The sequence below is a fragment of the Scyliorhinus torazame genome, chromosome 9 (genome assembly GCF_047496885.1).
Source record: "Scyliorhinus torazame isolate Kashiwa2021f chromosome 9, sScyTor2.1, whole genome shotgun sequence".
Classification (NCBI taxonomy): Eukaryota; Metazoa; Chordata; class Chondrichthyes; order Carcharhiniformes; family Scyliorhinidae; genus Scyliorhinus; species Scyliorhinus torazame.
The window spans coordinates 134,450,233-134,472,528 of record NC_092715.1 but is presented as its reverse complement, the minus strand read 5'-3'; the positions used below and the strand labels follow the sequence as shown (position 1 = coordinate 134,472,528).

Here is a 22,296-nt window from a genome sequence, read left to right as displayed (position 1 = left end):
ACATGCAGTGCCTGGACAAGAAACTTGGCTAAGGGTGATGTGATGCTCATCACCAAATCAAACTTGGTCCAATCCACTGTGCCACCATCCACCATCTCAATTTTCTCTACTACCTACATTCCCACTAACTTTCCTATGTCCAACCCTGGAAAAAAATATTCCTAATTCACAAACTTCAATTACAGAATCTCAATTGTAACATTCTATATATCTGCAGCTACTGCTTTACTCAGCCACATTTTGATGCCCTAGCTCCCACTGAAACTTTCACTCATCCCAGCCATTCTCCAATGCAGCCCTCCTCTCCACTCAAGTGGAATGGGACACAAACCGGAATGGATAAGAACTGGTTTAGCCATTCATCATCTGGTTGGACCATACTACAGGCCCTGCTCACGTCTGCCAAAACTGCTCACTATTGCAGGAACACAAAGTTAACTTCAGCTTCTTTTTCTCTACTATCAACTGGTCTTAAACCCCTCCCCTCCAGCAATAAAATGCAAGGAGCACATGGGTTTCTGATGAGAGAGCATCCAACTAGCTGCCTGACACTTCCCTCCCTTAGCCCATTGAGTCCAACTTCCCCGAATTCATCTTGCTTTCATTTCTCTCCCATGTTCCCTCATGCCAACTCCCAAGATCACCCTTCCCACAAGACTCATCTCCAGCACCCTGTTATTCCCACTAAACTGCAGACCACCCAATCTACCTTCTTGGACCCATGTTAGCCCTTCAAGGACTGTTTTCTCCTTTAAAGATGCAATCACAAAGCTCTAAAAAGCTTTGAGCTTACGATTTGTGCAAACTACTGGCCCCATCGCCAATCCCTTTCCTCCAGAGACCTTAAGTGCAAAGTCAGCACAAAACTACACCCAAATTGGTGAATCCTTCCCATCAGCTTTGCACCCTTGCCGTATATTGAAACTGCTGCTACCAAAGACATAGATGACATCCGACGATCCCTCTATATCCCAATAGACAGTTTTGACAGCTGACCACACTCCCAACAGTTCTCCACTGGAGTGATTTCACACACTTGATTCTATTCTTAGCTATGTCGCCAGGGAATCACATCCTATAATTACCATGTGCCCCTCAATGACCTTTCCGGAGTCCCCTCTTTTTATCTACATGCTAAAACTCTGCTACATATCCAGAGTGTGTTAGTTTTCCACCCACTGCTCTCCTCAGCAACTGTCTTTGGCCGAATCAATTTAACAAACTCGGGTGTCATTTACCATGTTGCGGTGTCAGGTACCATGTTGAACTTCTGACTAATTATCAGTGCCATTACCAAGGCTGTCCATTTCCACTGCCATGCTTCAGTTCAACTGCTGCAGAACCCTCATTCATGCCTGTTACACCTCAGTGCACTCTTAGCCAGCCTCCCTTAACGCAGGTATGAGAACCCTTAGCTGTGTCAAACACTCGTCCATCATTATACTGGTACCCACTCAATTCATATACAGATACCCTGTCCAGCAATACATAGTTTAAAATTCTCTCCATTGTTCAAGTTCTTCCATGGCATCTCCACCATCCCCACAATTATCATGGCCACATAATGCAAGCCTTGTCCATCCAATTGCACCCATAATTCGTGGCTATGTTTTCAGATACCCAGTCCATAAAAGCTCTGGAATTTCCTTCCCAAAAAATTGGCTCTCTCACTAACTCTCCCTTTTATCAAGGCTCTGCTTAAAAGTCTACCTCTAATCAAGCCATCAATCACCTATCGAACACTGGTCAGTGTCACTGTGCCAAACCTTGTTTAACAACAATTTCATTAAGTGCCTTGAGATCTTCAGTTAAATGAACCAAACCTTGTTTGAACAACAATTTTGTCAAGTGCCATGAGATCTTTAGATACAAGTTATTAGGTATAAATCAAATGTTAGAGACCTTTCAACTACAGAAAATCTCCATTGCCAAAAACCCACCAGATTCACTACCTGCTCGATTTCTGCAATAAATGCATAACGGTTGAATTCTAATTCTTTCCCCTCAAATTCAAGTGTTAGCCAACCTGCTCTGGTTTTAGGGAACACAAATCAATCACACCTCAAGCACACACTGGGTTGGAGAAAGTGATCAGGACTTGAAAGTTCTTTTTTTAAAGATTTAATGGCCCCGTTTCCAGTTCCAGATTAAGGAAACATTTACTTTTAAGACACCTTGCATCTTCTGGCAACCAGGAATACTCAACTTTTCCCCTAACCAAATTTGATGCACCTGCAGAGCTCAGCAAGTTCTCAAACGGCATTGGATTAGTCTTGTATTTTATTATTTATCAACTGGTATTAAATACTATAATCTAAAAACTTTTCCCAATTTAATATCTGCAATTTAGAAACACTAAAGATTTTGGGGTGGCGACATGAAGTAGTGGCCGCATCTCGGGTGGCTCCCGCAGGCTCCAGCACTTTAGGCTTATCTGCCGGATCGGAGGAATTATTTTCCTGAATAAAACAAAGAAATTACTTGAAGATATTTTGTCAGAATCTGAGCACTAGTGGCAGGGGTGAAGAAATCAGAGTACCCTGCGGTCATTATTTCTGACCATGCCCTACAAGGATGGACCTTGGAGGGTATGTAAGTGGCATCAAAAGGGGTGGTGGCTGGATGTGGGTCTGCTCATGGGCATTGGGTTCTGTGCAAGGGGCTATCCAGGATTATATTTTGTATTTTGAACGATGACAATGGGAAGGTCTCTTCCTGGGGAGGTCTCTTCCTTGACACAAGGGAAGCACTGAAGGTGGCAATTAGAGGAGAAATTATACCTTTAAAGGCCTATGCAGAGCTGGAGACAAGGAGGGAATGGGAAAAACTGGCAGATGATATTATAGAGGTTGATTGTATGCAGACAGTCCATCAAGATCTATTGGCAGAAAGGAGAAAGCTGCAGTTTAATCTAATCACTACAGATAGGGCAGTATGATGGCAGAGGCAAGCTAAATGGGCTATTTAGGAATATGGGGAGAAGGCAAGTCAGCTCCTGGCATATCAACTGAGGAAACAGGAGGCGGAGAAGGAGATTGTCCAGATGAGTACATGGATGCAGGACTGGTCTCAGATCAGAAGGTAATGGAGGTATTAAGACCTTTAACCAAAATGTATACAGGTCGGAACCTCCCTGGGATGGAACAGATATAGTGGCATTCCTGGGTGATTGCCCAGATGAGCACATGGATGCAGGTCTAGTCTCAGATCAGCAGAAGGTAATGGAGGTATTAAGACCTTTAACCAAAATGTATACAGGTCGGAACCTCCCTGGGATGGAAAAGATGTAGTGGCATTCCTGGGGGAGTTAGAGTTTCCCAAGGCGGAGGAGGAGGCGTTATGAGAGCCTTGAAGCTCCACAGGACCCAACAGGTTTCCGGTGGAATAAAAAAATGTATTAGCTCCTCTACTGTTAGGGATGTTCAAGGACTCCTTGAAGAATGGCGCTTTGCCACAGATGCCGAGGCAGGCTTTGATTTCCCTGCTCTCAGAAAGAGACAAAGATCCCTTAAGACAGTAGTCTTATCAACCAATCACCCTATGGACTCTGCTAAGACTGGAACATTGTCTAACAGGTCTGGGGAAAGACCAGAAGATTTTGTTACGGGGCAGAGGTTGACAGTGAACACAAAACTGTTGAATGTGGCGCTTGCTCTGGGAGGGGGTCGGGTCCTGGAGATCATAATCTCGCTTGCCGCAGAGAAAGCATCCGACCGGAGTGGGACTGTTTGCGGTTTTAGAAAAATTGGAATGTGGTCCGGGTGCAGCTATTATATACGGTCCCATTTTCCAGTGTTTGCACTAACAAAGTGATCTCCACCCTCTTTGTCTCTGCCGGGGTACCAGGCGGGAATGTCAATTGTCCCCACTTTCCGGTTTACACTAGCAATAGAGCCAGTAGCCATGGCCCCTAGGTTCTTGAATACATGGGGAGGAATAGCTAGAGGTAGGGTGGAACACAGGGTCTTGCTATACACCAATGACTTATATGGGAGGGACTCCGGAAGAGTCAATGGATATTATGGGAATCTTGCAGCGTTTTGGAGCCTTCTCTGGTTACAAGATAAATGTAGGGAAGAGTGAATATTTTGTGGTTGGTTGCTGAGGAGAGAAGGAGAGAGCTTTTGCAGCTAGCTGGAAGCCATTTTTCGGTATTTGGGTATTCAGATAGAAAGGGGCTGGGGTAAACCCAGGAGGTTAAATTAAACAAATCTGTTGGCAAAGGTCAAAACAGACTTGCAAAGATGGGATGGTCTCCCGTTATTCTTGGCGGGCTCACCAAAATTTCTCTTATTCCACTGCCTTCCAATATTCTTACCCAAGTCTTTTTTCAGAGAGATTAGCCATCTGGTGACTTGGTTTATTTAGGCAGGTAAGAGGCCAAGGATCAGGAGGACGTTGCTACAAAGGGAGAGACAATTAGTTGACTTGGCCTTGCCAAAAACTTTTAATTCTGCTATGGGGCAGCTAATGCTGAAAAGGTGCTAGGGTGGTTCAGAGATTAACATAAACTTTGGGTTCAGGAGGAAGCAGAGACTGAGCAGAGCAAGCCTAGCGGCACTGGTGGTACCAAAGAAACACTCATTTAACTCGGTAGTAGTAGCCATATTAAAAATTAGGAGGCAACTCCGCCATCATTTTAACCCGAGGGCTACCTCTAGGCAGACTCCCACCTGTGCGGATGTTATTCAAACCCGCTAGGTCAGGATGTGAAATTTAGGGAATGGAGGAATAAAGGTTTAGAGAAAGTGGGAGACTTAAGACAGTTGGTTCACTAGCTTAGGCGAACTGAAAGAAATATGGGCGCTCAGATGATGGGTTCAGGTATCTCCAGGTGCACAGCTGGGTTAAAAAGTACTTTTTAGCCCTCCACATGCAGATTCAGTATTCATCGTTAGAATCCCTTGCAGCCACTTAAAATGGCTAACTCCTGATTAGAATGGCCAAACCCCGATTTAAAATGGCGAACGGAAGAGGCTGATGGGAAAATCAGCCAACAGGACTCAAACAGACAGCTGCAGGTAAAACTGTGTATTCGCCTCTGGGGAAGCCAGACCGAATCGATACCTGCAGCCATCAACACATCAGCCATCTGCACAATACGCAGCAATCCCGGGAACAATATGCTACAAATTAGTAACACAAAGCCGACCCAGACTTTTCGGCGCCAGCAGGAGCTTACACAAAGAGGTAAATGACCACCCCTCGATCAAGGAATCGCTCCAGAATTGGAGAATATCGAACCAAGTGATTGGGACCAAGACCAATCACTTGGAACCAGGTACAAGGTCCGCCCTGAGAGGCGGGAAGCCCCTGGGGACTATAAGAATAGGGCCAAGTTCAAATCGACCCTTCTTCTCCTCTCTGCACCCTTCGGCTGACCTTCTACAACAGCCACCAGAATCGTAAGTCTTACTCCAACGATCGCTACCAGGCTAAAACGAGCAACACCCGACAGTGCAGAAGGAGGTCATTCAGCCCATTGAGTCTGCACTGACTAATCCTCAAATGAGGAAGTTCGCTATCTTCATCTTGATGTTTTGAGAACATGCACGATAATGAAGACAGAAACAAATCTCAGCTACCGTTTCACATCTGCTCATGGATCAGTACAAGCTTTATCAAGGAATTTAACAGGAAGTCTTCAAGGTAATTAATACAAAGCTCCAATTTCTTGGTAAGCAGCTTACCTCTCTAAGGATGCTCTCCTTTTTTCAACAAAGTCAGCTGATGATGGATCTTCTTTTCCAACTTTGACTTTGGTCATGCCTTTACAATTAAAAAAGACATAGGTCATTCCATGTCATAACTGAAGAACCAACAAATTGACATGCCCAGAGATAAACCTAGAGTCCAATCAGGTTTATGTTCAATTTTCCAAAAATGGAAACAGCAATAAAGTCACTGCTCGTGCTTAGGTGCTGTGCTCAGTTTGTAGGATCTCTGCTTCCAACCCAATTAAGGTCAAAAAAGACTTCATCATTGGAAAGGAGGTAGGGAAAAGTGTCAGAGGGGGCCAGGACAGAATCTATTTGGCTAAAACTAGAAAGCAAAAAATTGGACCTGATCATGCTGTTAGTGGCATTCTATCAGGCTCCAAATAATGAATGAGTGGACTGTGTCAGGAGCAAATCGACAAGGAAATCACAGACCTAGAGTGGCAAAATTTGAGTTATTAGTATTTGGGCAACGTTAGAATAAAACAGTAAGGGGGGGGGGATTTGAAATATGCCCATTAGGTGTTCATTGCAACTAGGAATGAGGCATTACTGGATTTTGTACTGAAGGATGAGGTGGGCCAAGGACAAAGTATCTTTGGACAAAGCAGTGGAGCAAAGTTGATTGCATCATACACAAGACTTAGATTAGTAATGCAGAAGATTGAGGAACAATCTAAAGTAGGACTTAAGTTAAGAGAAGGCCAACTTCACTGACCTGAGGCATCTAGCTAGGGTAAAATGAAAGACTACAGGAGAATCTACAGCAGAACATCAGGTGATATTTCAAGTACAAACTAGGTACATTCCAAAGTCAGGATTCCCTAGATGGGAGAAAAACTAACAAAAAAATGGGTGTCTGACAAATAAATACTATAAACCAAGTAGGGAAGAGTAGGAAAAATGAGAATATAGATAAGTTAACATGAAAAAGGAACCCAAAATTCACTAGCTGTATGCAAATACTAAGTGGGTAGCAAGAGGTGGGCTGGGGTTTATTCGGGACAAAGTCGATGATACGTTACGGGTCAGAGGGCAAGGCTAGAATAGTTAGCAAACATTTAAGTACTCATCAAAAGAGAAAATGGAAGATTACAAAAGTATCAGATGTGGAGATGAGAGGATAGGGTCAAAATCGATAGGTAGGATGTACTAGAAATGTGGCTATGCTGACATTTCAGCACGAGTCAGCAAGTTTAGTCCAGATAGGCTGCAAATGAAAGATTGCAAAAGGGCTTATATGGGAATGATGCTTGGAGTGTGGCAAATGTGATGCGTTTATTTGGATATTTATGACCATTACAAGTCAGTCATTTTGAAGAATGAAGATAAAGAATTAACAAAAGTGAACCAAATTAATTGGGAGCCAGTGTGGATTTTTACATCGTGCTTGACTAATTAAAAGACTGATGAAGGTCTACTGCTGATTATAGACAGCATGCAAGGCATATGCAAGGTGGCAGGACAGAGGAGTTAGTAAATTGTATGAAATCTTGGGCTTCGTAAATGAGGTACAAAGGTTTGGCTATATAAAGCTTTGATTAGGCCTCAGTGTATTGCAGCTGGTTGTCTCACTTTAGGATGGATGCAAGGGTGAGAGAGGGTGAAGAGATTTAGACTACCAAGATATAGGAACAGAGTTAGGACATTCAGCCATGGCCAATGTGTTTCTCATTCCCATTCTCCTGCCTTCTCCCCATAACCCCTCAACTCCCCTCATTAGGCCCAATTCCCTTATCCATCAAGAACCTATCTATCCCAGTCTTTAAAACAAAAAGTGACTTGGACTCCACAGCCTGCTGTGGCAAAGAGTCGCACAGATTAATCACCCTCTGGCTGAAGAAATTAGTTTGTTTTAAAGGATTGTCCCTTCACTCGGAGGCTGTGCACTCTGGTTCTAGTTTCTCCTACCAGTGGAAACATCTCCATGTCCACTATCTAGGACTCTTATTCCCACAAATTCCTAAATTCCATACAGTACAGACCAGAGTCTACAACTGCTCCTCATATGACAAGTCCTTCATTCCAGGGATCATTCTTGTGAACCTTTTCTGAATCCTCTCCCAAGACCAGCACATCCTTCCTTACTGGACCCAAAACTGCTCACATTCCAAATGCGGAATGACCAGAGCCTCAACAGTACATCCTGACACTTGTATTTTATTCTAGCCCTCAACATGAATGCTAACATTGCTTTTGCCTTCCTAAGTGCCAACTGAAACTGCATGGTAACCTTAAGAGAACCCTGAACTGGAACCAAGTCCCTTGGGGTTTCTGATTTCCAAAGTCTTTTCCCATTTAGAAAATAGTAGGTTTGCTTCTATTCTTCCTACCAAAGTGCATAACCTCATACTTTTCCACATTGTATTTTTTCCCCCACATTGTATCTGCCACTTCTTGGCCCATTCCTAGCCTGTCCATGCCCTCCTGCAGCCTCCTTCCTTCCCTCAACACTGCCTGCCCCTCTACATATCTTTGTATTGTCTGCAAACTTAGCAACAATGCCCTCCGTTCCTTCTTCCAGATAGTTATGTATATAGTGAATAGTTGTGGTCCCAACACTGCCACCTGAATGGTTCCAGGGATGAAGAATTGGGCATCATGGGAATGTCACTTGAAGAAATGTTTGACTGCTCAAGTGGCTGCAGTGATGTCAGTGTGGGTGGAGCCAAGCTCTGGCTGTACTTTTCAGTTTCGCTTTGAGGAAAAGCTTGGGTGTGGTCTGTGTTTTTTTTTAAAAGTTTTGGAGCTGCAGCCAGCCAAAAAGGTGTAATTTTGATCTCTCTGCCCTCTAAAGACCATCTCTAGGTCCTTTGCTGAATTCAGAGTGGTAACTGCTGTCAGAGAATTTAAACCTGATGTGTTTCTGTAAAGAGGGCTCTTTTGTCTTCCGGATGCGGTTTGGGAATTTATTAAGGCTTATCTATAGAGTACTGTATTCTTTGGGGATTTATTGTGTTGATAGTTCTCAAGATGTTTACTGTGGGTTTATAAAGTGTTAACTGGTTTCATAAATAAAACATTGCTTTAATTTAAAAGTACTGTAGATTTCTGGTGCATCACACCTACAGAGTAGGCCCATGTGTTTCCCCATAACCACAATCTAGTCAAAGTTGTGGGTCAGGTGAACTCCATGATATACTTTGGGGCTCTCCAAACAAACACTGGCCCATCTGGGATAAAAGTCTATCTATTGGGTTGGCTTTGTGAACGTAAAGACAGTGAGGGGTGAGCATGTTGTGGTTGCTTTTCAGGTGTGGTATTTCAGTTTAAGCAGGGTGTGTTGTGGACAATGGCTCTTTCAGAGGCTTTGAAATTTGTGAGGGTGGAGACGGTCACACACAGTACCTTACAGACAGACTAAAAACAGGCTTTTAGAGTTGGCAAAAACATTGCAGTTAACATTACCTGACAAAATGCGAAATGAAGTCATTGTGGATTGGATTTGTTTATTGTCACGTGTACCGAGGTACAGTGAAAAGTATTTTTCTGAGAGTAGCTCAACAGATCATTAAGTACATGCGAAGAAAAGGGAATAAAAGAAAATAGGGCAACACAACATATACAATGTAACTACATAAGCACTGGCATCGGATGAAGCATACAGGGTGTGGCGTTAATGAAATCAGTCCATAAAAGGGTCATTTAAGAGTCTGGTGACAGTGGGGAAGAAGCTGTTTGAGTCTGTTCGTGCGCGTCTTCAGACTTCGGTATCTCCTGCCCGATGGAAGTTGGAAGAGTAAGCCGGGTGGGAGGGATCTTTGATTATACTGCCCGCTTTCCCCAGGCAGCGGGAGGTGTAGATGGAGTCAATGGATGGGAGGCAGGTTCGTGTGATGGACTGTGTGGTGTTCACGACTCTGAAGTTTCTTGTGGTCCTGGGCCGAGCAGTTGCCATACCAGGCTGTGATGCAGCCCGATAGATGCACCATAGAAAGCATCCTGTAAAAGTTGGTAAGAGTCAATGTGGACATGCCGAATTTCCTTAGTTTCCGGAGGAAGTATAGGCACGGTTGTGCTTTCTTGGTGGTAGCGTCGACGTGGGTGGACCAGGACAGATTTTTGGAGATGTGCACCCCTAGGAATTTGAAACTGTTAACCATCTCCACCTCGGCCCCGTTGCTGCTGACAGGGGTGTGTACAGTACTTTGCTTCCTGAAGTCAATGACCAGCTCTTTAGTTTTGCTGGCATTGAGGGAGAGATTGTGGTCGCTACACCACTCCACTAGGTTCTCTATCTCCCTCCTGTATTCAGACTCATCGTTATTCGAGATCCGGCCCACTATGGTCGTATAGTCAGCAAACTTGTAGATGGAGTTGGAACCAAGTTTGGCCACGCAGTCGTGTGTACAGGGAGTAGAGTAGGGGGCTAAGTACGCAGCCTTGCGGGGCGCCGGTGTTGAGGACTATTGTGGAGGTGGTGTTGTTCATTCTTACTGATTGTGGTCTGTTGGTCAGAAAAATCGAGGATCCAGTTGCAGAGTGGGGAGCCAAGTCCTAGGTTTTGGAGCTTTGATAGGAGCTTGGCTGGGATTATGGTGTTGAAGGCGGAGCTGTAATCAATAAATAAGAGTCTGATGTAGGAGTCCTTGTTTTCGAGATGCTCTAGGGATGAGTGTAGGGCCAGGGAAATGGTGCCTGATGTGGACCGGTTGCAGCGGTATGTGAATTGCAGTGGATAAAGGCGTTCTGGGAGTGGGAGGTGATGCGCTTCATGGTCAATCTCTCGAAGCACTTCATTACGACTGAAGTCAGGGCCACTGGTCATAGAGGCATGTTGCCTGGTTCTTCTTTGGTACCGGTATGATGGTGGTCTTCTTGAAGCAGGTGGGGACCTTGGAGTGGAGTAGGGACAGGTTAAAGATGTCCGTGAATACCTCTGCCAGCTGGTCCGCGCAGGCTCGGAGTGCACGGCCAGGGATCCCGTCTGGGCCCGTCGCCTTCTGAGGGTTCACTTTCAGGAAGGCCAATCTGACTTTGGAAGCTGTGATGGTGGGTATGGGTGAATTATGGGCTGCTGGGGCACTCGCCAGCGGATTGTTGGTTACCTGCTCGAACCGAGCATAGAATGCATCAAGTTCATCGAGGAGGGGTGCGCTGCTGCCAGAGATACTGTTCGGCTTCGCTTTGTAGCCCGTTATGTTGTTTAGTCCTTGCCACAACCGCCGAGAGTCTGTCTGTGACTCGAGCTTGGTTTGATATTCTCTTGGCATTCCGGATGGCTTTGCGGAGGTCGTACCTGAATTTCTTGTATAGGTCAAGGTCGTCTGCCTTGAACACCTCAGATCTGTCCTTCAGTAGGGAGTCAATCTCGCGATTGTGGCAGTGGCTAAGCATTTAAAATTGCCTGAGATACAGTCTGACTCATTGGAAATGGCAAAAATTCAGTTACAAATTAAACAAATAGAACATGAGAAAGAATGAAAGCAGCTTGAATACGAAAGAGAGGAAAAAGAGAGAAGGAAAACAGAAAGAATAGCCCTAGCAGAACAACAGATCAGGGAAAAAGATAAAGAGAGTTTGAACTTCAGAAAATGGCCATGAAACACGACAGTCAGTTAAAATTGGCAGACGTAAAGGGAAACGTACAGTTGGATGATCGTGATGAAGATAGTGAGAAAGAGCGTCATAGTCAAAGGCTTGGTGTGGATCTATTTAAATATGTCCAAGCATTGCCAAGGTTTGACAAGGAGGTTGAAGCCTTTTTCATTTCAAGAAGGTAGCTAAACAAATGAAATGGCCACAGGACACGTGGGTAGTACGGATTCAAACAAAGCTGGTAGGTAGGGGTAGTGAAGTGTTTGCATCACTACCGAAGGAATGTGGGTTGTATGGAGGTGGTGAAAAAAATCCATCTTAGGTACATATGAACTTGTCTGAAGCCTACAGACAAAGGTTTAGAAATGTAAGGAAAGAATTTGGTCAAACATACATGGAGCTTGAAAGGATCAAACAGAGTAATTTTGATAGATGGATAAGGGCTTTGAAATAGACCAAGCTCTCAGAAATTATGCTTTTGGAGGAGTTTAAAAATTCAATTCCTGATGTAGGGAGAACTCATGTGGAAGAACAGAGGGTTAAAACTGTGAGATTAGCAGCAGAAATGGCAGATGATTATGAATTAGTTCATAAATCAAAGCTTGGTTTACAACATCAGTTTCAGCCTGTGAGGGATAGAAACTGGGGACATGAGAACTACTCAAGTGGTAAAGGTAAAGGTGATCTGATGGACAATAAGAAGGAGAGTATACCTCAGATTAAAAAGGAAATCCAGGAGGGTGGAAGAGACATGAAAAGTTTCAAATGTTTTCACTGTAATAAACTAGGCCATGTAAAGTCAGTGTTGGTGGTTGAAGAAAAGCACTGGGAAGGCTGATATGGTAAAACAGGATAAGACAGTGGGGTTTGTTAAAGTGGAAAAGGAAAGCTCAAGTGAAGTGAAGGAGGTGCAGAAGATTGTACAGCCTGATCAAGGTGATTGATAAGAAGGTGCCAGATAGTTTTAAAGAATTTACTTGTGTGGGTAAAGTTTACTCATGTGTATCAGGAGGAGCAGGTAAAGAAGTCACAATTTTAAGAGATACAGGAGCTAGTCAATCTTTAATGGTAAGAGATGAGGAGTTATGTAGTTTGGGAAGAATGTTGCCAGAAAAGGTGGTAATATGTGCAATTCAGGGTGAGAAGAGCAGTGTTCCATTATATAAAGTTACGGTTGGAAAGTCCAGTGAACAGTGGTGAAGTGGTAGTAGGAGTAATAGAGAAACTATCTTGTCCAGGAATACAATTTATCTTGTGTAATGATATAGCTGGATCGCAGGTGGTTGATAAGCCAGTGGAAAATCAGACAACTGAAGTGGTGAAGGACAAATATCCTGGGATTTTTCCGGATTGTGTACTAACAAGGTCGCAAAGTCACAGGTTAAGACAAGAGGAGAAATCAGAATGAAGATTAAAGGTGAAGTGCCATTATCAGAAACAATTTTTGATCAGATGGTTGGGGTGGAGGATGAGGCGGATATTTTTAGTTCAGGAAAATTGGTGGAGTTACAACAGAAAGATGCAGAAATGTTCTTGATAAGTATGTACCGGTCAGGCAGGGAGGAAGGTGCCGAGCGAGGGAACCGTGGTTTACCAAAGAAGTGGAATCTCTTGTTAAGAGGAAGAAGGAGGCCTATGTGAAGATGAGGTGTGAAGTTTCAGTTGGGGCGATGGATAGTTACAAGGTAGCGAGGAAGGATCTAAAGAGAGAGCTAAGACGAGCAAGGAGGGGACACGAGACGTATTTGGCAGGAAGGATCAAGGAAAACCCAAAAGCTTTCTATAGGTATGTCAGGAATAAGCGAATGACTAGGGACAGAGTAGGACCAGTCAAGGACAGGGATGGGAAGTTGTGTGTAGAGTCTGAAGAGATAGGCGAGATACTAAATGAATATTTTTCATCAGTATTCACTCAGGAAAAAGATAATGTTGTGGAGGAGAATGCTGAGCTCCAGGTAAATAGATTAGATGGCATTGAGGTACGTAGGGAAGAGGTGTTGGCAATTCTGGACAGGCTGAAAATAGATAAGTCCCCAGGACCTGATGGGATTTATCATGGAATTCTCTGGGAGGCCAGGGAAGAGATTGCTGGACCATTGGCTTTGATTTTTATGTCATCATTGGATACAGGAATAGTGCCAGAGGACTGGAGGGTAGCAAATGTGGTCCCTTTGCTCAAAAAGGGGAGCAGAGACAACCCCGGCAACTATAGACCGGTGAGCCTCACGTCTGTAGTGGGTAAAGTCTTGGAGGGGATTATAAGAGACAAGATTTATAATCATCTAGATAGGAATAATATGATCAGGGATAGTCAGCATGGCTGTGAAGGGTAGGTCATGCCTCACAAACCTTATCGAGTTCTTTGAGAAGGTGACTGAACAGGTAGACAAGGGTAGAGCAGGTGATGTGGTGTATATGGATTTCAGCAAAGCGTTTGATAAGGTTCCCCACGGTAGGCTATTGCAGAAAATACGGAGGCTGGGGATTGAGGGTGATTTAGAGATGTGGATCAGAAATTGGCTAGCTGAAAGACGACAGAGGGTGGTGGTTGATGGGAAATGTTCAGAATGGAGTTCTGTCACAAGTGGAGTACCACAAGGATCTGTTCTGGGGCCGTTGCTGTTTGTCATTTTTATCAATGACCTAGAGGAAGGCGCAGAAGGGTGGGTGAGTAAATTTACAGACGATACTAAAGTCGGTGGTGTTGTCGATAGTGTGGAAGGAAGTAGCAGGTTACAGAGGGATATAGATAAGCTGTAGTGCTGGGCTGAGAGGTGGCAAATGGAGTTTAATGTAGAGAAGTGTGAGGTGATTCACTTTGGAAGGAAAAACAGGAATGTGGAATATTTGGCTAATGGTAAAGTTCTTGCAAGTGTGGATGAGCAGAGGGATCTAGGTGTCCATGTACATAGATCCCTGAAAGTTGCCACCCAGGTTGATAGGGTGGTGAAGAAGGCCTATGGAGTGTTGGCCTTTATTGGTAGAGGGATTGAGTTCCGGAGTCAGGAGGTCATGTTGCAGCTGTACAGAACTCTGGTACGGCCGCATTTGGAGTATTGTGTACAGTTCTGGTCACCGCATTATAGGAAGGACGTGGAGGCTTTGGAACGGGTGCAGAGGAGATTGACCAGGATGTTGCCTGGTATGGAGGGAAAATCTTATGAGGAAAGGCTGATGGACATGAGGTTGTTTTCGTTGGAGAGAAGAAGGTTAAGAGGAGACTTAATAGAGGTATACAAAATGATCAGAGGGATAGATAGGGTGGACAGTGAGAGCCTTCTCCCGCGGATGGAAATGGCTAGCACGAGGGGACATAGCCTTACACTGAGGGGTAATAGATATAGGACAGAGGTCAGGGGTAGGTTCTTTACGCAAAGAGTAGTGAGGCCGTGGAATGCCCTACCTGCTACAGTAGTGAACTCGCCAATATTGAGGGCATTTAAAAGTTTATTGGATAAACGTATGGATGATAATGGCATAGTGTAGGTTAGATGGCTTTTGTTTCGGTGCAACATCGTGGGCCGAAGGACCTGTACTGCGCTGTATTGTTCTATGTTCTAAATAAACTGGATGTATCAGAAAGCATACACAGAAGAGGAATCTGAGTGTATACCAGAGTTTTAATACCGTAAAAGTGTCGTCTTGATGAGGAAATGGAGACCTTTACATATGCAGACGGATGAAAATGGGCAGAAGTTCATCAAGTGGCATTGCCAGTAGGGTATAGAAAGGTGGTGTTGCGAGTTGCACACGAGGTACCAGTGAGAGGTCATTTGAGAGTAAGGAAAACTCGCTAAAATACAAAATTTTTTTTATTGGTCTGGACTACATAAAGATGTAGTTAAATTTTGTCGATCATGTCACACGTCAAGTTATAGGGAAACCTCAAGCAGTGATAAAACCAGTGCCCTGAATACCCATTCCAGCATTTGAGGGACCTTTTACAATGGTCTTAATTGATTGTGTAGGACCACTTCCTAAAACGAAAAGTGGGAATCAATATCTTGTGACTATAATGGATGTGTCTACCAGGTTTGCAGAGGCCATTCCAGTATGCAATATTACAACTAAAAAGATTGTTGAGGAGTTACTTCAATTCTTTACTAGACATGGACATGGACTACCCACAGAAATACAATCGGATCAAGGATCAAATTTTACCTCAAGGTTATTCAAAGAAGTTGTGGATAGCTTGGGAATAAAACAATTTAAATCAACTGCGTACAATCCAGAATCGCAGGGAGTGTTAGAAAGGTGTCATCAGACATTAAAGACAATGTTGAGGCCTTATTGGCATGATTATCCAGAGGATTGGGATAAAGGAATTCCATTTGTACGGTTTGCAATTAGGGTTGCACCTAATGAGTCAACCAAATTTAGTCCTTTTGAACTAATTTTTGATCATGAGGTAAGAGGACCACTTAAATTGATTTAAGAAAAAAAATTGGAGAGTGAGAAATCGGAAATTACATTGGATTACGTGTCAAATTTTGGGGAACGATTAAATAGAGCAGGGGAATTGGCTAGACAGCATTTAAAAGTTGCACAAAATGTGATGAAACAGGTGGCGGAGAAGAAATCCAAAGTATGTAGTTTTGCCTGTGGAGATAAAGTTTTAGTGTTGTTACCAGTGGTAGGGCAGCCTTTAAAAGCTAGGTTTTGTGGCCCTTATCAGATTGAAAGGAAATTAAGTGAGGTGAATTATGTGGTTAAAAACACCAGATAGAAGGAAGACTCACCAAGTGTGTCATGTGAATATGCTTAAAAGGTTCTTTGAAAGGGAAGGAGAGAAAAAGGAGGGGGTTTTAATGATTTGAAGTAACAAACCAAATCCAGATGACTGTTAATTTGACATTCCTCAAATTAAATTGGAAAACGAAGCTGTTCTTAAACTGGGATAAATTGTTGAGTTACCTTCCAGAGGAAAAACGGACTGACTTGAAAGGGTTATTGATATCACATGGGCAAGTTTGTGGAGATAAGTTGGGAAGCACTAAAATGGCTATACATGTAGATGCGGGAAATGCTGTTCCAATCAAAAAACATCCATATAGACTTAACCCTCAATTGAAGTGGGTTGCAGCCAATGGAGCTCACCCATAGTGATGGCACCTAAACCAGACTGTATGCAACGGTTGTGTATAGGCTATAGAAAGGTTAATGCAGTTACAAGAATGGACACTTATCCTATCACACGTTTGGAGCATTACATTGTCCCATTTTCTCAATCAGCTTTTATTTCCAAACTGGATTTACTAAAGGTTATTGGCAGGTACCTTTATACGAAAGGGCGAAGGAGATCTCAGCTTGTGACTCCAGATGGTATATACCAATTCAAAGGTATGCCATTTGGCATGAAAAACACCCCAGCCACATTTCAACGGTTAACTAACAAAATTGTTTCAGGATTACCCAATTGAGCAGTATACATTGATCTTGTAATTTTTAGCCAGACATGGAAGGAACATTTGAAGCATCTGATGGAGTTATTCAATTAACTTCAGAAGGCGGGTTTGGTGATAAAACTTTCCTTGGCCATACAATCGGACAGGGTCAAATGGTCACACAGGATGTGAAAACAAAAGTTAGAGAAGTGTCCAATATCCTCAAGACAAAGGGATAATTTCTTGGCATGAGTGAATTTGATCAAACATTTGTGCAAAATTTGTTGTGTGGTTGCTCCACTGATGGACTTGCAGTGGACAGCAGAGTTTCAACGGGCATTTGACTGCCTGAAAGCTGTGATAACCAATGCTCCTGTCTTGGAGAATTACAAGGGACTCTGATCAGATTGAACTGAAGTATCTGACTTTAAAAGAGTAATGCCGAGGCGTAGAGAAATGGATGGATCGTGCAAAGACCTTCTAGTTCAAAGAGAGACTGTCACTCGAGAAGGATTCCAGTTGGAGGAAGAACTAAAATGTACTGTTATTATACCTGTTTGCACGTCTTGTTTTTTGAAACAAAAAAATAAAATAAAAAAATTTACTGTCTGCATTCTAAAAGGATAGTGAAAAGATGAAAAATGAAACCATCTTGAAGTTGGTTTATTTTTTTTCTTGGGGGGGGGGGGGGGGGGGGGGGTCGTCATGGGAATGTCACTGTTAGAAATGTTTGTCTGCTCAAGTGGCTGCAGTAATGTCAGAGTGTGGGTGGAGTCGCTTGGAGGAAAAGCTTGGGTGTGTGTGTTTTTTAGTTTTAGTGTTGGAGCTGCCGTCAGCCAGAGGTGTAATTTTGATATCTTTGCCCTGTAAAGACTATCTCTAGATCCTTTGGTGAATTCAGAGTGATAACTGCTCTCAGTAGAGAATTTAAACCGGATGTGTTTCTGTAAAGAGGGTTCTTTTGTCTTCCGGATGTTGTTTGGGAATTTATTAAGAGTTATCTATGGGTTACAAGATATGGTTGAAGAAGTAGAGCTGGTCGCCTGGGAGCAAAGGAGATTGAGGCGAAATTTTAGAGACATACACAATTAAGGTAGACAAAGAAAAGCTGATCCTATTAGCTGATGGTGCAAGGACCAGGGGCAAAGATTAACATGGAGGAATTTGTACGCATCATGCTGCCCATCAGGATGCTGACTAAGTTTCAAAAGAATTTGGATGGGTACAGGGGAAAAATAAAATGGGTCACAGGAATAGAGTAGGGGAGTGGAACTGACTGTATGACTCTACACAGCTGGTATAGGGTCAATGTCCTTAATCTATGGTGTTATGCCTCAACTATTCTACAGACCCATAACCCCTTTCTTAGTGAAGGCTTGCCAGCCAACCACAGATTTCAAATTTCTCTTCCATTTACTGCTATTATTTTGATGGTTGTTAACCATTAGTCAAAAACTCCAGAAAATCATGGGCACAGGAAACAGATTCAACAATGTTCAATTAGATTTTTGGAAATTAAAACATTTGCAGGGGAGAAAATTACAATTTTCCTGCAGACTGCAATTTTGAATTAATTTTGAGCACATCAGTGGGGTTGCCAACTGGAGTACAGCAGGATCTTTTTAGCCACCTGCCATGCTTGGCTGTCTCTATTTGTCAATTTGGAGCCCACCACATGTAATGTTGTAGTGGAAGAAGCCTCAGTGAGCACAAGCTTGGAACCAGCATGTGGCCCTGATGCACAAGAGAAAATTCAGTTGCAGGATCCGTCCTTTTCCCACTTGGATATTTGTTGTGCTCTGGAAACTATTTCATGCCTCGCTCGCTCATCCCTCCGGTGCTCTCCTGGTTTATAATGGAGCACAGGGGAAGTGGAAGGAGAACAGCCAACCTGGAGGGTGCTAAGTTATCGCCTCCAAAGGAGGGGAAAAAAGTGACATTGTTTGTCAGAATCAATTATTGAAGACGACAGGAGCCTTTCACTACCAGTCTTACCAAACCAATACTGCAACTGAAGTTAGATGAGGCTGTGGAGCAGTAATATTAAACTGAAAAGGGAAATTACAAAAAAGTTTCAAGAGGTTAATAATGCTATGCTGATGATGCAGCTATTAATTGTACTTCGCTACAATGAATGATTGTTCTTACCAACAAGGCTTTTTTCTGGTGCAGGAGGAACTATATAGCCCACGTGCATATACTTTGCAGCTAATTTGCTATGCAGTCCCAGAAAGTCACTAAATCTTCTTTTGACTGTAAATTCTTTGCTGTTAAACATAGACAAAGTAGTCTGTACAATGAAAGAAAAAATACATCCAGGATTACTCCATCTTGCATGCATTGTTGGATCCATACATCATATTTGGAGGAGACAATGATTTTATATGCATAGCAAGTAGAGTCATTAAAATTTATGTACAATTCAGAGTACTTTTCACCCTCCCTTTGAAATTAGCAGTACCAATACAGCATAATACTGGCTCAGGCCCAACGAAAATTAAATTCTTAATCTAGCCTCATGGAACATTCACATCTGTTACTTTAGAAGTTATATATCTGCTAAAAAAAACACACTAGAATTTACATGGTTTGTCATTTAAGTGTACATTCAACAAATCCTCATCTATTTTATAGAGTTTACAAAGGAAAATGCAAGCAAATATTCTATTAAGATTCAAGAACTGGTAAATATTACTTCACTCCATTCTTCAATTGCAAGTTAATTTGCAACACCTCCATTATCTGAGAATTCTCACATGACTAGGCTATGAGAAGCTATCTATATTTGGTTTCATCCCTATGCCTTGGTATCGCCAATTGATTTACTGCTTAAATCAGTTCTCTCCCATTTTCTATTTTAGAAGCATACCTTCATTAAGGTTCCATTACAAGGTGGAGTAGGGAGATATAGTAATAAAACACTGTCTAAATAATCAGTATAAATAGAATCCACGAGGAGTTTTTGGATGATTTCTATCCAGGCATTAACTGGAGTCACAACAGAATTGCGAGTTACAACAGAATTTGTAAGTGCAGATTGCAGTCAACAATTAGACCGCTGAATCTGCTATCCTTTACGCAGGCTTCTCCACCTCTGCTCTCTCCACCCCCTCAAAAACAAAAAAAAAAGAGGCCACACCTCACACCTGCATTGGACCCATTCAGGGACATTCCTAATAATGTGCTCATCTCCTATATAAAGCCACCTTTGGAGACATGGATCCAACATTAATCAATCATTTGGCCTGCAATCAATTAAATACACTGACCGCACATTGGTTATTCGTGCCATTCTAATTCCTTAATTCAATCTATCAGAATGATACACAAGACCGACAATCAGTTGTCAATTGAAGCCCTACTGTTGCAATCATTAGTTAATTGAAGCCTCAAGACCTGTCACTGCAGAAATCAAAGTTGAAGAAGTCATTTTCTGGCAATGCCACAGATACTGGAAACTGCATTCCAGTTTTAGTTGACTATGTTGTTGAGAGATAATTGGCAGGTTTTATATTTATGTTAATCTGTTTACACAAACTTTAGTGCAACTGCATTTCAACAAAACCAGCATTCATGGTATTGATCATTTTCGCAATTGTAACCTTGCACCCCTAGTGGAAACACCATGTCATTAACTCATTACCTTAGTTGATACTCTGTAAGCCATGTAAGCATTCATACCATCACCTAAGTGGTAAGAGAAGACATAATAAAATACAATGATAAGTAACATTTCATTGCACAACAACCATGATATTTAGATGACTCCTCATTTGGTGCAAGTTCCAAAACTGTTGTGGAAATGGACTAGAAACAGTAGGGAAAAAATATAATATTTAGTAGGGTGACAGGAAGGAGGGGCAATCAACACTAGTCCATATCTGGATAGGTGTTTTTGTTAAAGTGAAAAAAATAATGACAGGAATGCAGAAAGTTAAGCCTGAGCAGATTAAGTACTCAAAATAAAATGCAGTCAGGTCTAAACGTTAATGGTAGCCCAAATGTTACCCACATTATAAATTGACTATACAGTTTTGGTGCATTTTCACACAAGATTAGCCACGTTAAAGCTTTTACTTACCAACTTTTTCAGGGTCCGAAACAGACACATGAATGTCAAACACATCTCCATTTGCTTCTTCCTCAAGCTAAATTAAGAACAGAAAATAGGCATCATGGTCCAAATATTTCTAGAATTGTTAATTTAGCTGAGTGCTGTGCTTAAGTGGGAACTTTAATTGTATTCATAAATGGATCTTTATGGTAGAACATTAATTGGAGTGGCTTAACAATGTAGTCACCTAAATTGGCCAACTCTCGATTCAAAACGGCGAACGGCAAAGGCTGGTGGGAAAGTCAGCCAACAAAGACAAAAACCAGCAGCTGCAGGTTTGCTGTGTATTTACCTCTGCAAAAAACTAGACAACATCGATACCAGCGGCCATCATCATAACAAAGTAACAGTCATCTACATACTGATGAGCAATCCCCGGGAACAATAAGTAACATTTTGGACACAAAGCAAAGCCAGACTCCTCGGCGCCAGCAGGAGCCAACAAAGGAGGTGAACGAGCACCTCAAGACCACCCATTGATCAGGGAACCACTCCAGTATTGGAGAAAATCGAACCAAGCGATTGGGACAAAGTCCAATCACTTGGGACCAGGTACAGGGTCCGCCCCGAAAGACGGGAAGCCTCTGGTGACTATAAGAGTTAAGCCCCAAGTTCAAATCGCTCTCTTCACTCTTCAGCAGCTCTCTTCTTCCTGCCCGGGTCACCCAGCAACGACAAACCAACATTGACCGTGACCGGTGCAGTGACTCTAGTGATCATCGAAATCGCAAGTCTTAAATCAACGCTCGCTACGAGATAGGCGCTCCTAGCTACCAATCCGTACCAACTTCGAATCCCGCAGACTCAGAACCCGAACGAAAGGCCATTTGTTCCCCTGACCTGGTGGGCCAGTTCAAAGTTAAAGTATAGGCCTGTTAGTTGTAGAAGTAGCTTAGACGTAGAATTTGTGCATGAGTAGCGATTACGGTGTATAATAAACGTGCTTTGATTTCAATCTTACTAATCGGTGTATTGGATTATTGATCATTACTTGGACTTAAACCTCGTGGCGGTATCATAAAGATACCTGGCGACTCGAGAGCAAAGGTAATAAAACAAAGCACTTGAACCAAGGAGAAAATTAGCAACAACAAGCAGTAAAATTATATTGCTCAGAACAGTTTAAAAAAAATAAGGCAAGTCAGTTAAATGGAAAAGGGAACAAAAGGCTGGCGAGGAGGAAGTGAAAGGAATCAGTTCTAAAAATGTACAGTATTTAGATGCATGGCTAACATTTCATAATCTTATCCAACTCAGCACAGGAGTTACTTTAATGAGGGCTTCAGGTAAAAAAATGGAGTGAAACTGGCCCTAGGTAATAATGATTCAGACCATCGATTAGATTGGATTCTTGATATACTTCCAGGTTCCTATTTTGCCAAGTGATTCTGGTTAAGTTTCAAACCCATCATGTCTAAATGTCACAAATACAGGCATAGAGTTCCAGGATTTTGACCCTGAGACAATAAAGAGACAGCAATATATTTCCAAGTTAGCTTCCAGGTGATGGCATCTTTGACCTTCTAGATGGTAGTGGTCGAGT

The 22,296-nt window shown here is 42.7% G+C and overlaps 1 protein-coding gene across 1 annotated transcript in view; it reads right to left on the bottom strand.

Moving 5' to 3' along the window:
- The window catches only part of snx2 (sorting nexin 2), a 79,578-nt gene that overhangs the window by 39,098 nt on the left and 18,184 nt on the right, over positions 1 to 22,296 (bottom strand). Inside the window, exons 4-7 of the mRNA XM_072516536.1 lie at positions 20,721 to 20,787; positions 20,283 to 20,326; positions 18,788 to 18,929; positions 5,691 to 5,769 (exon numbers count right to left, since the gene is read on the bottom strand). Of these exons, the coding sequence (XP_072372637.1) occupies positions 5,691 to 5,769; positions 18,788 to 18,929; positions 20,283 to 20,326; positions 20,721 to 20,787 (332 nt within the window). The remainder of the gene's footprint in view (positions 1 to 5,690; positions 5,770 to 18,787; positions 18,930 to 20,282; positions 20,327 to 20,720; positions 20,788 to 22,296) is intronic.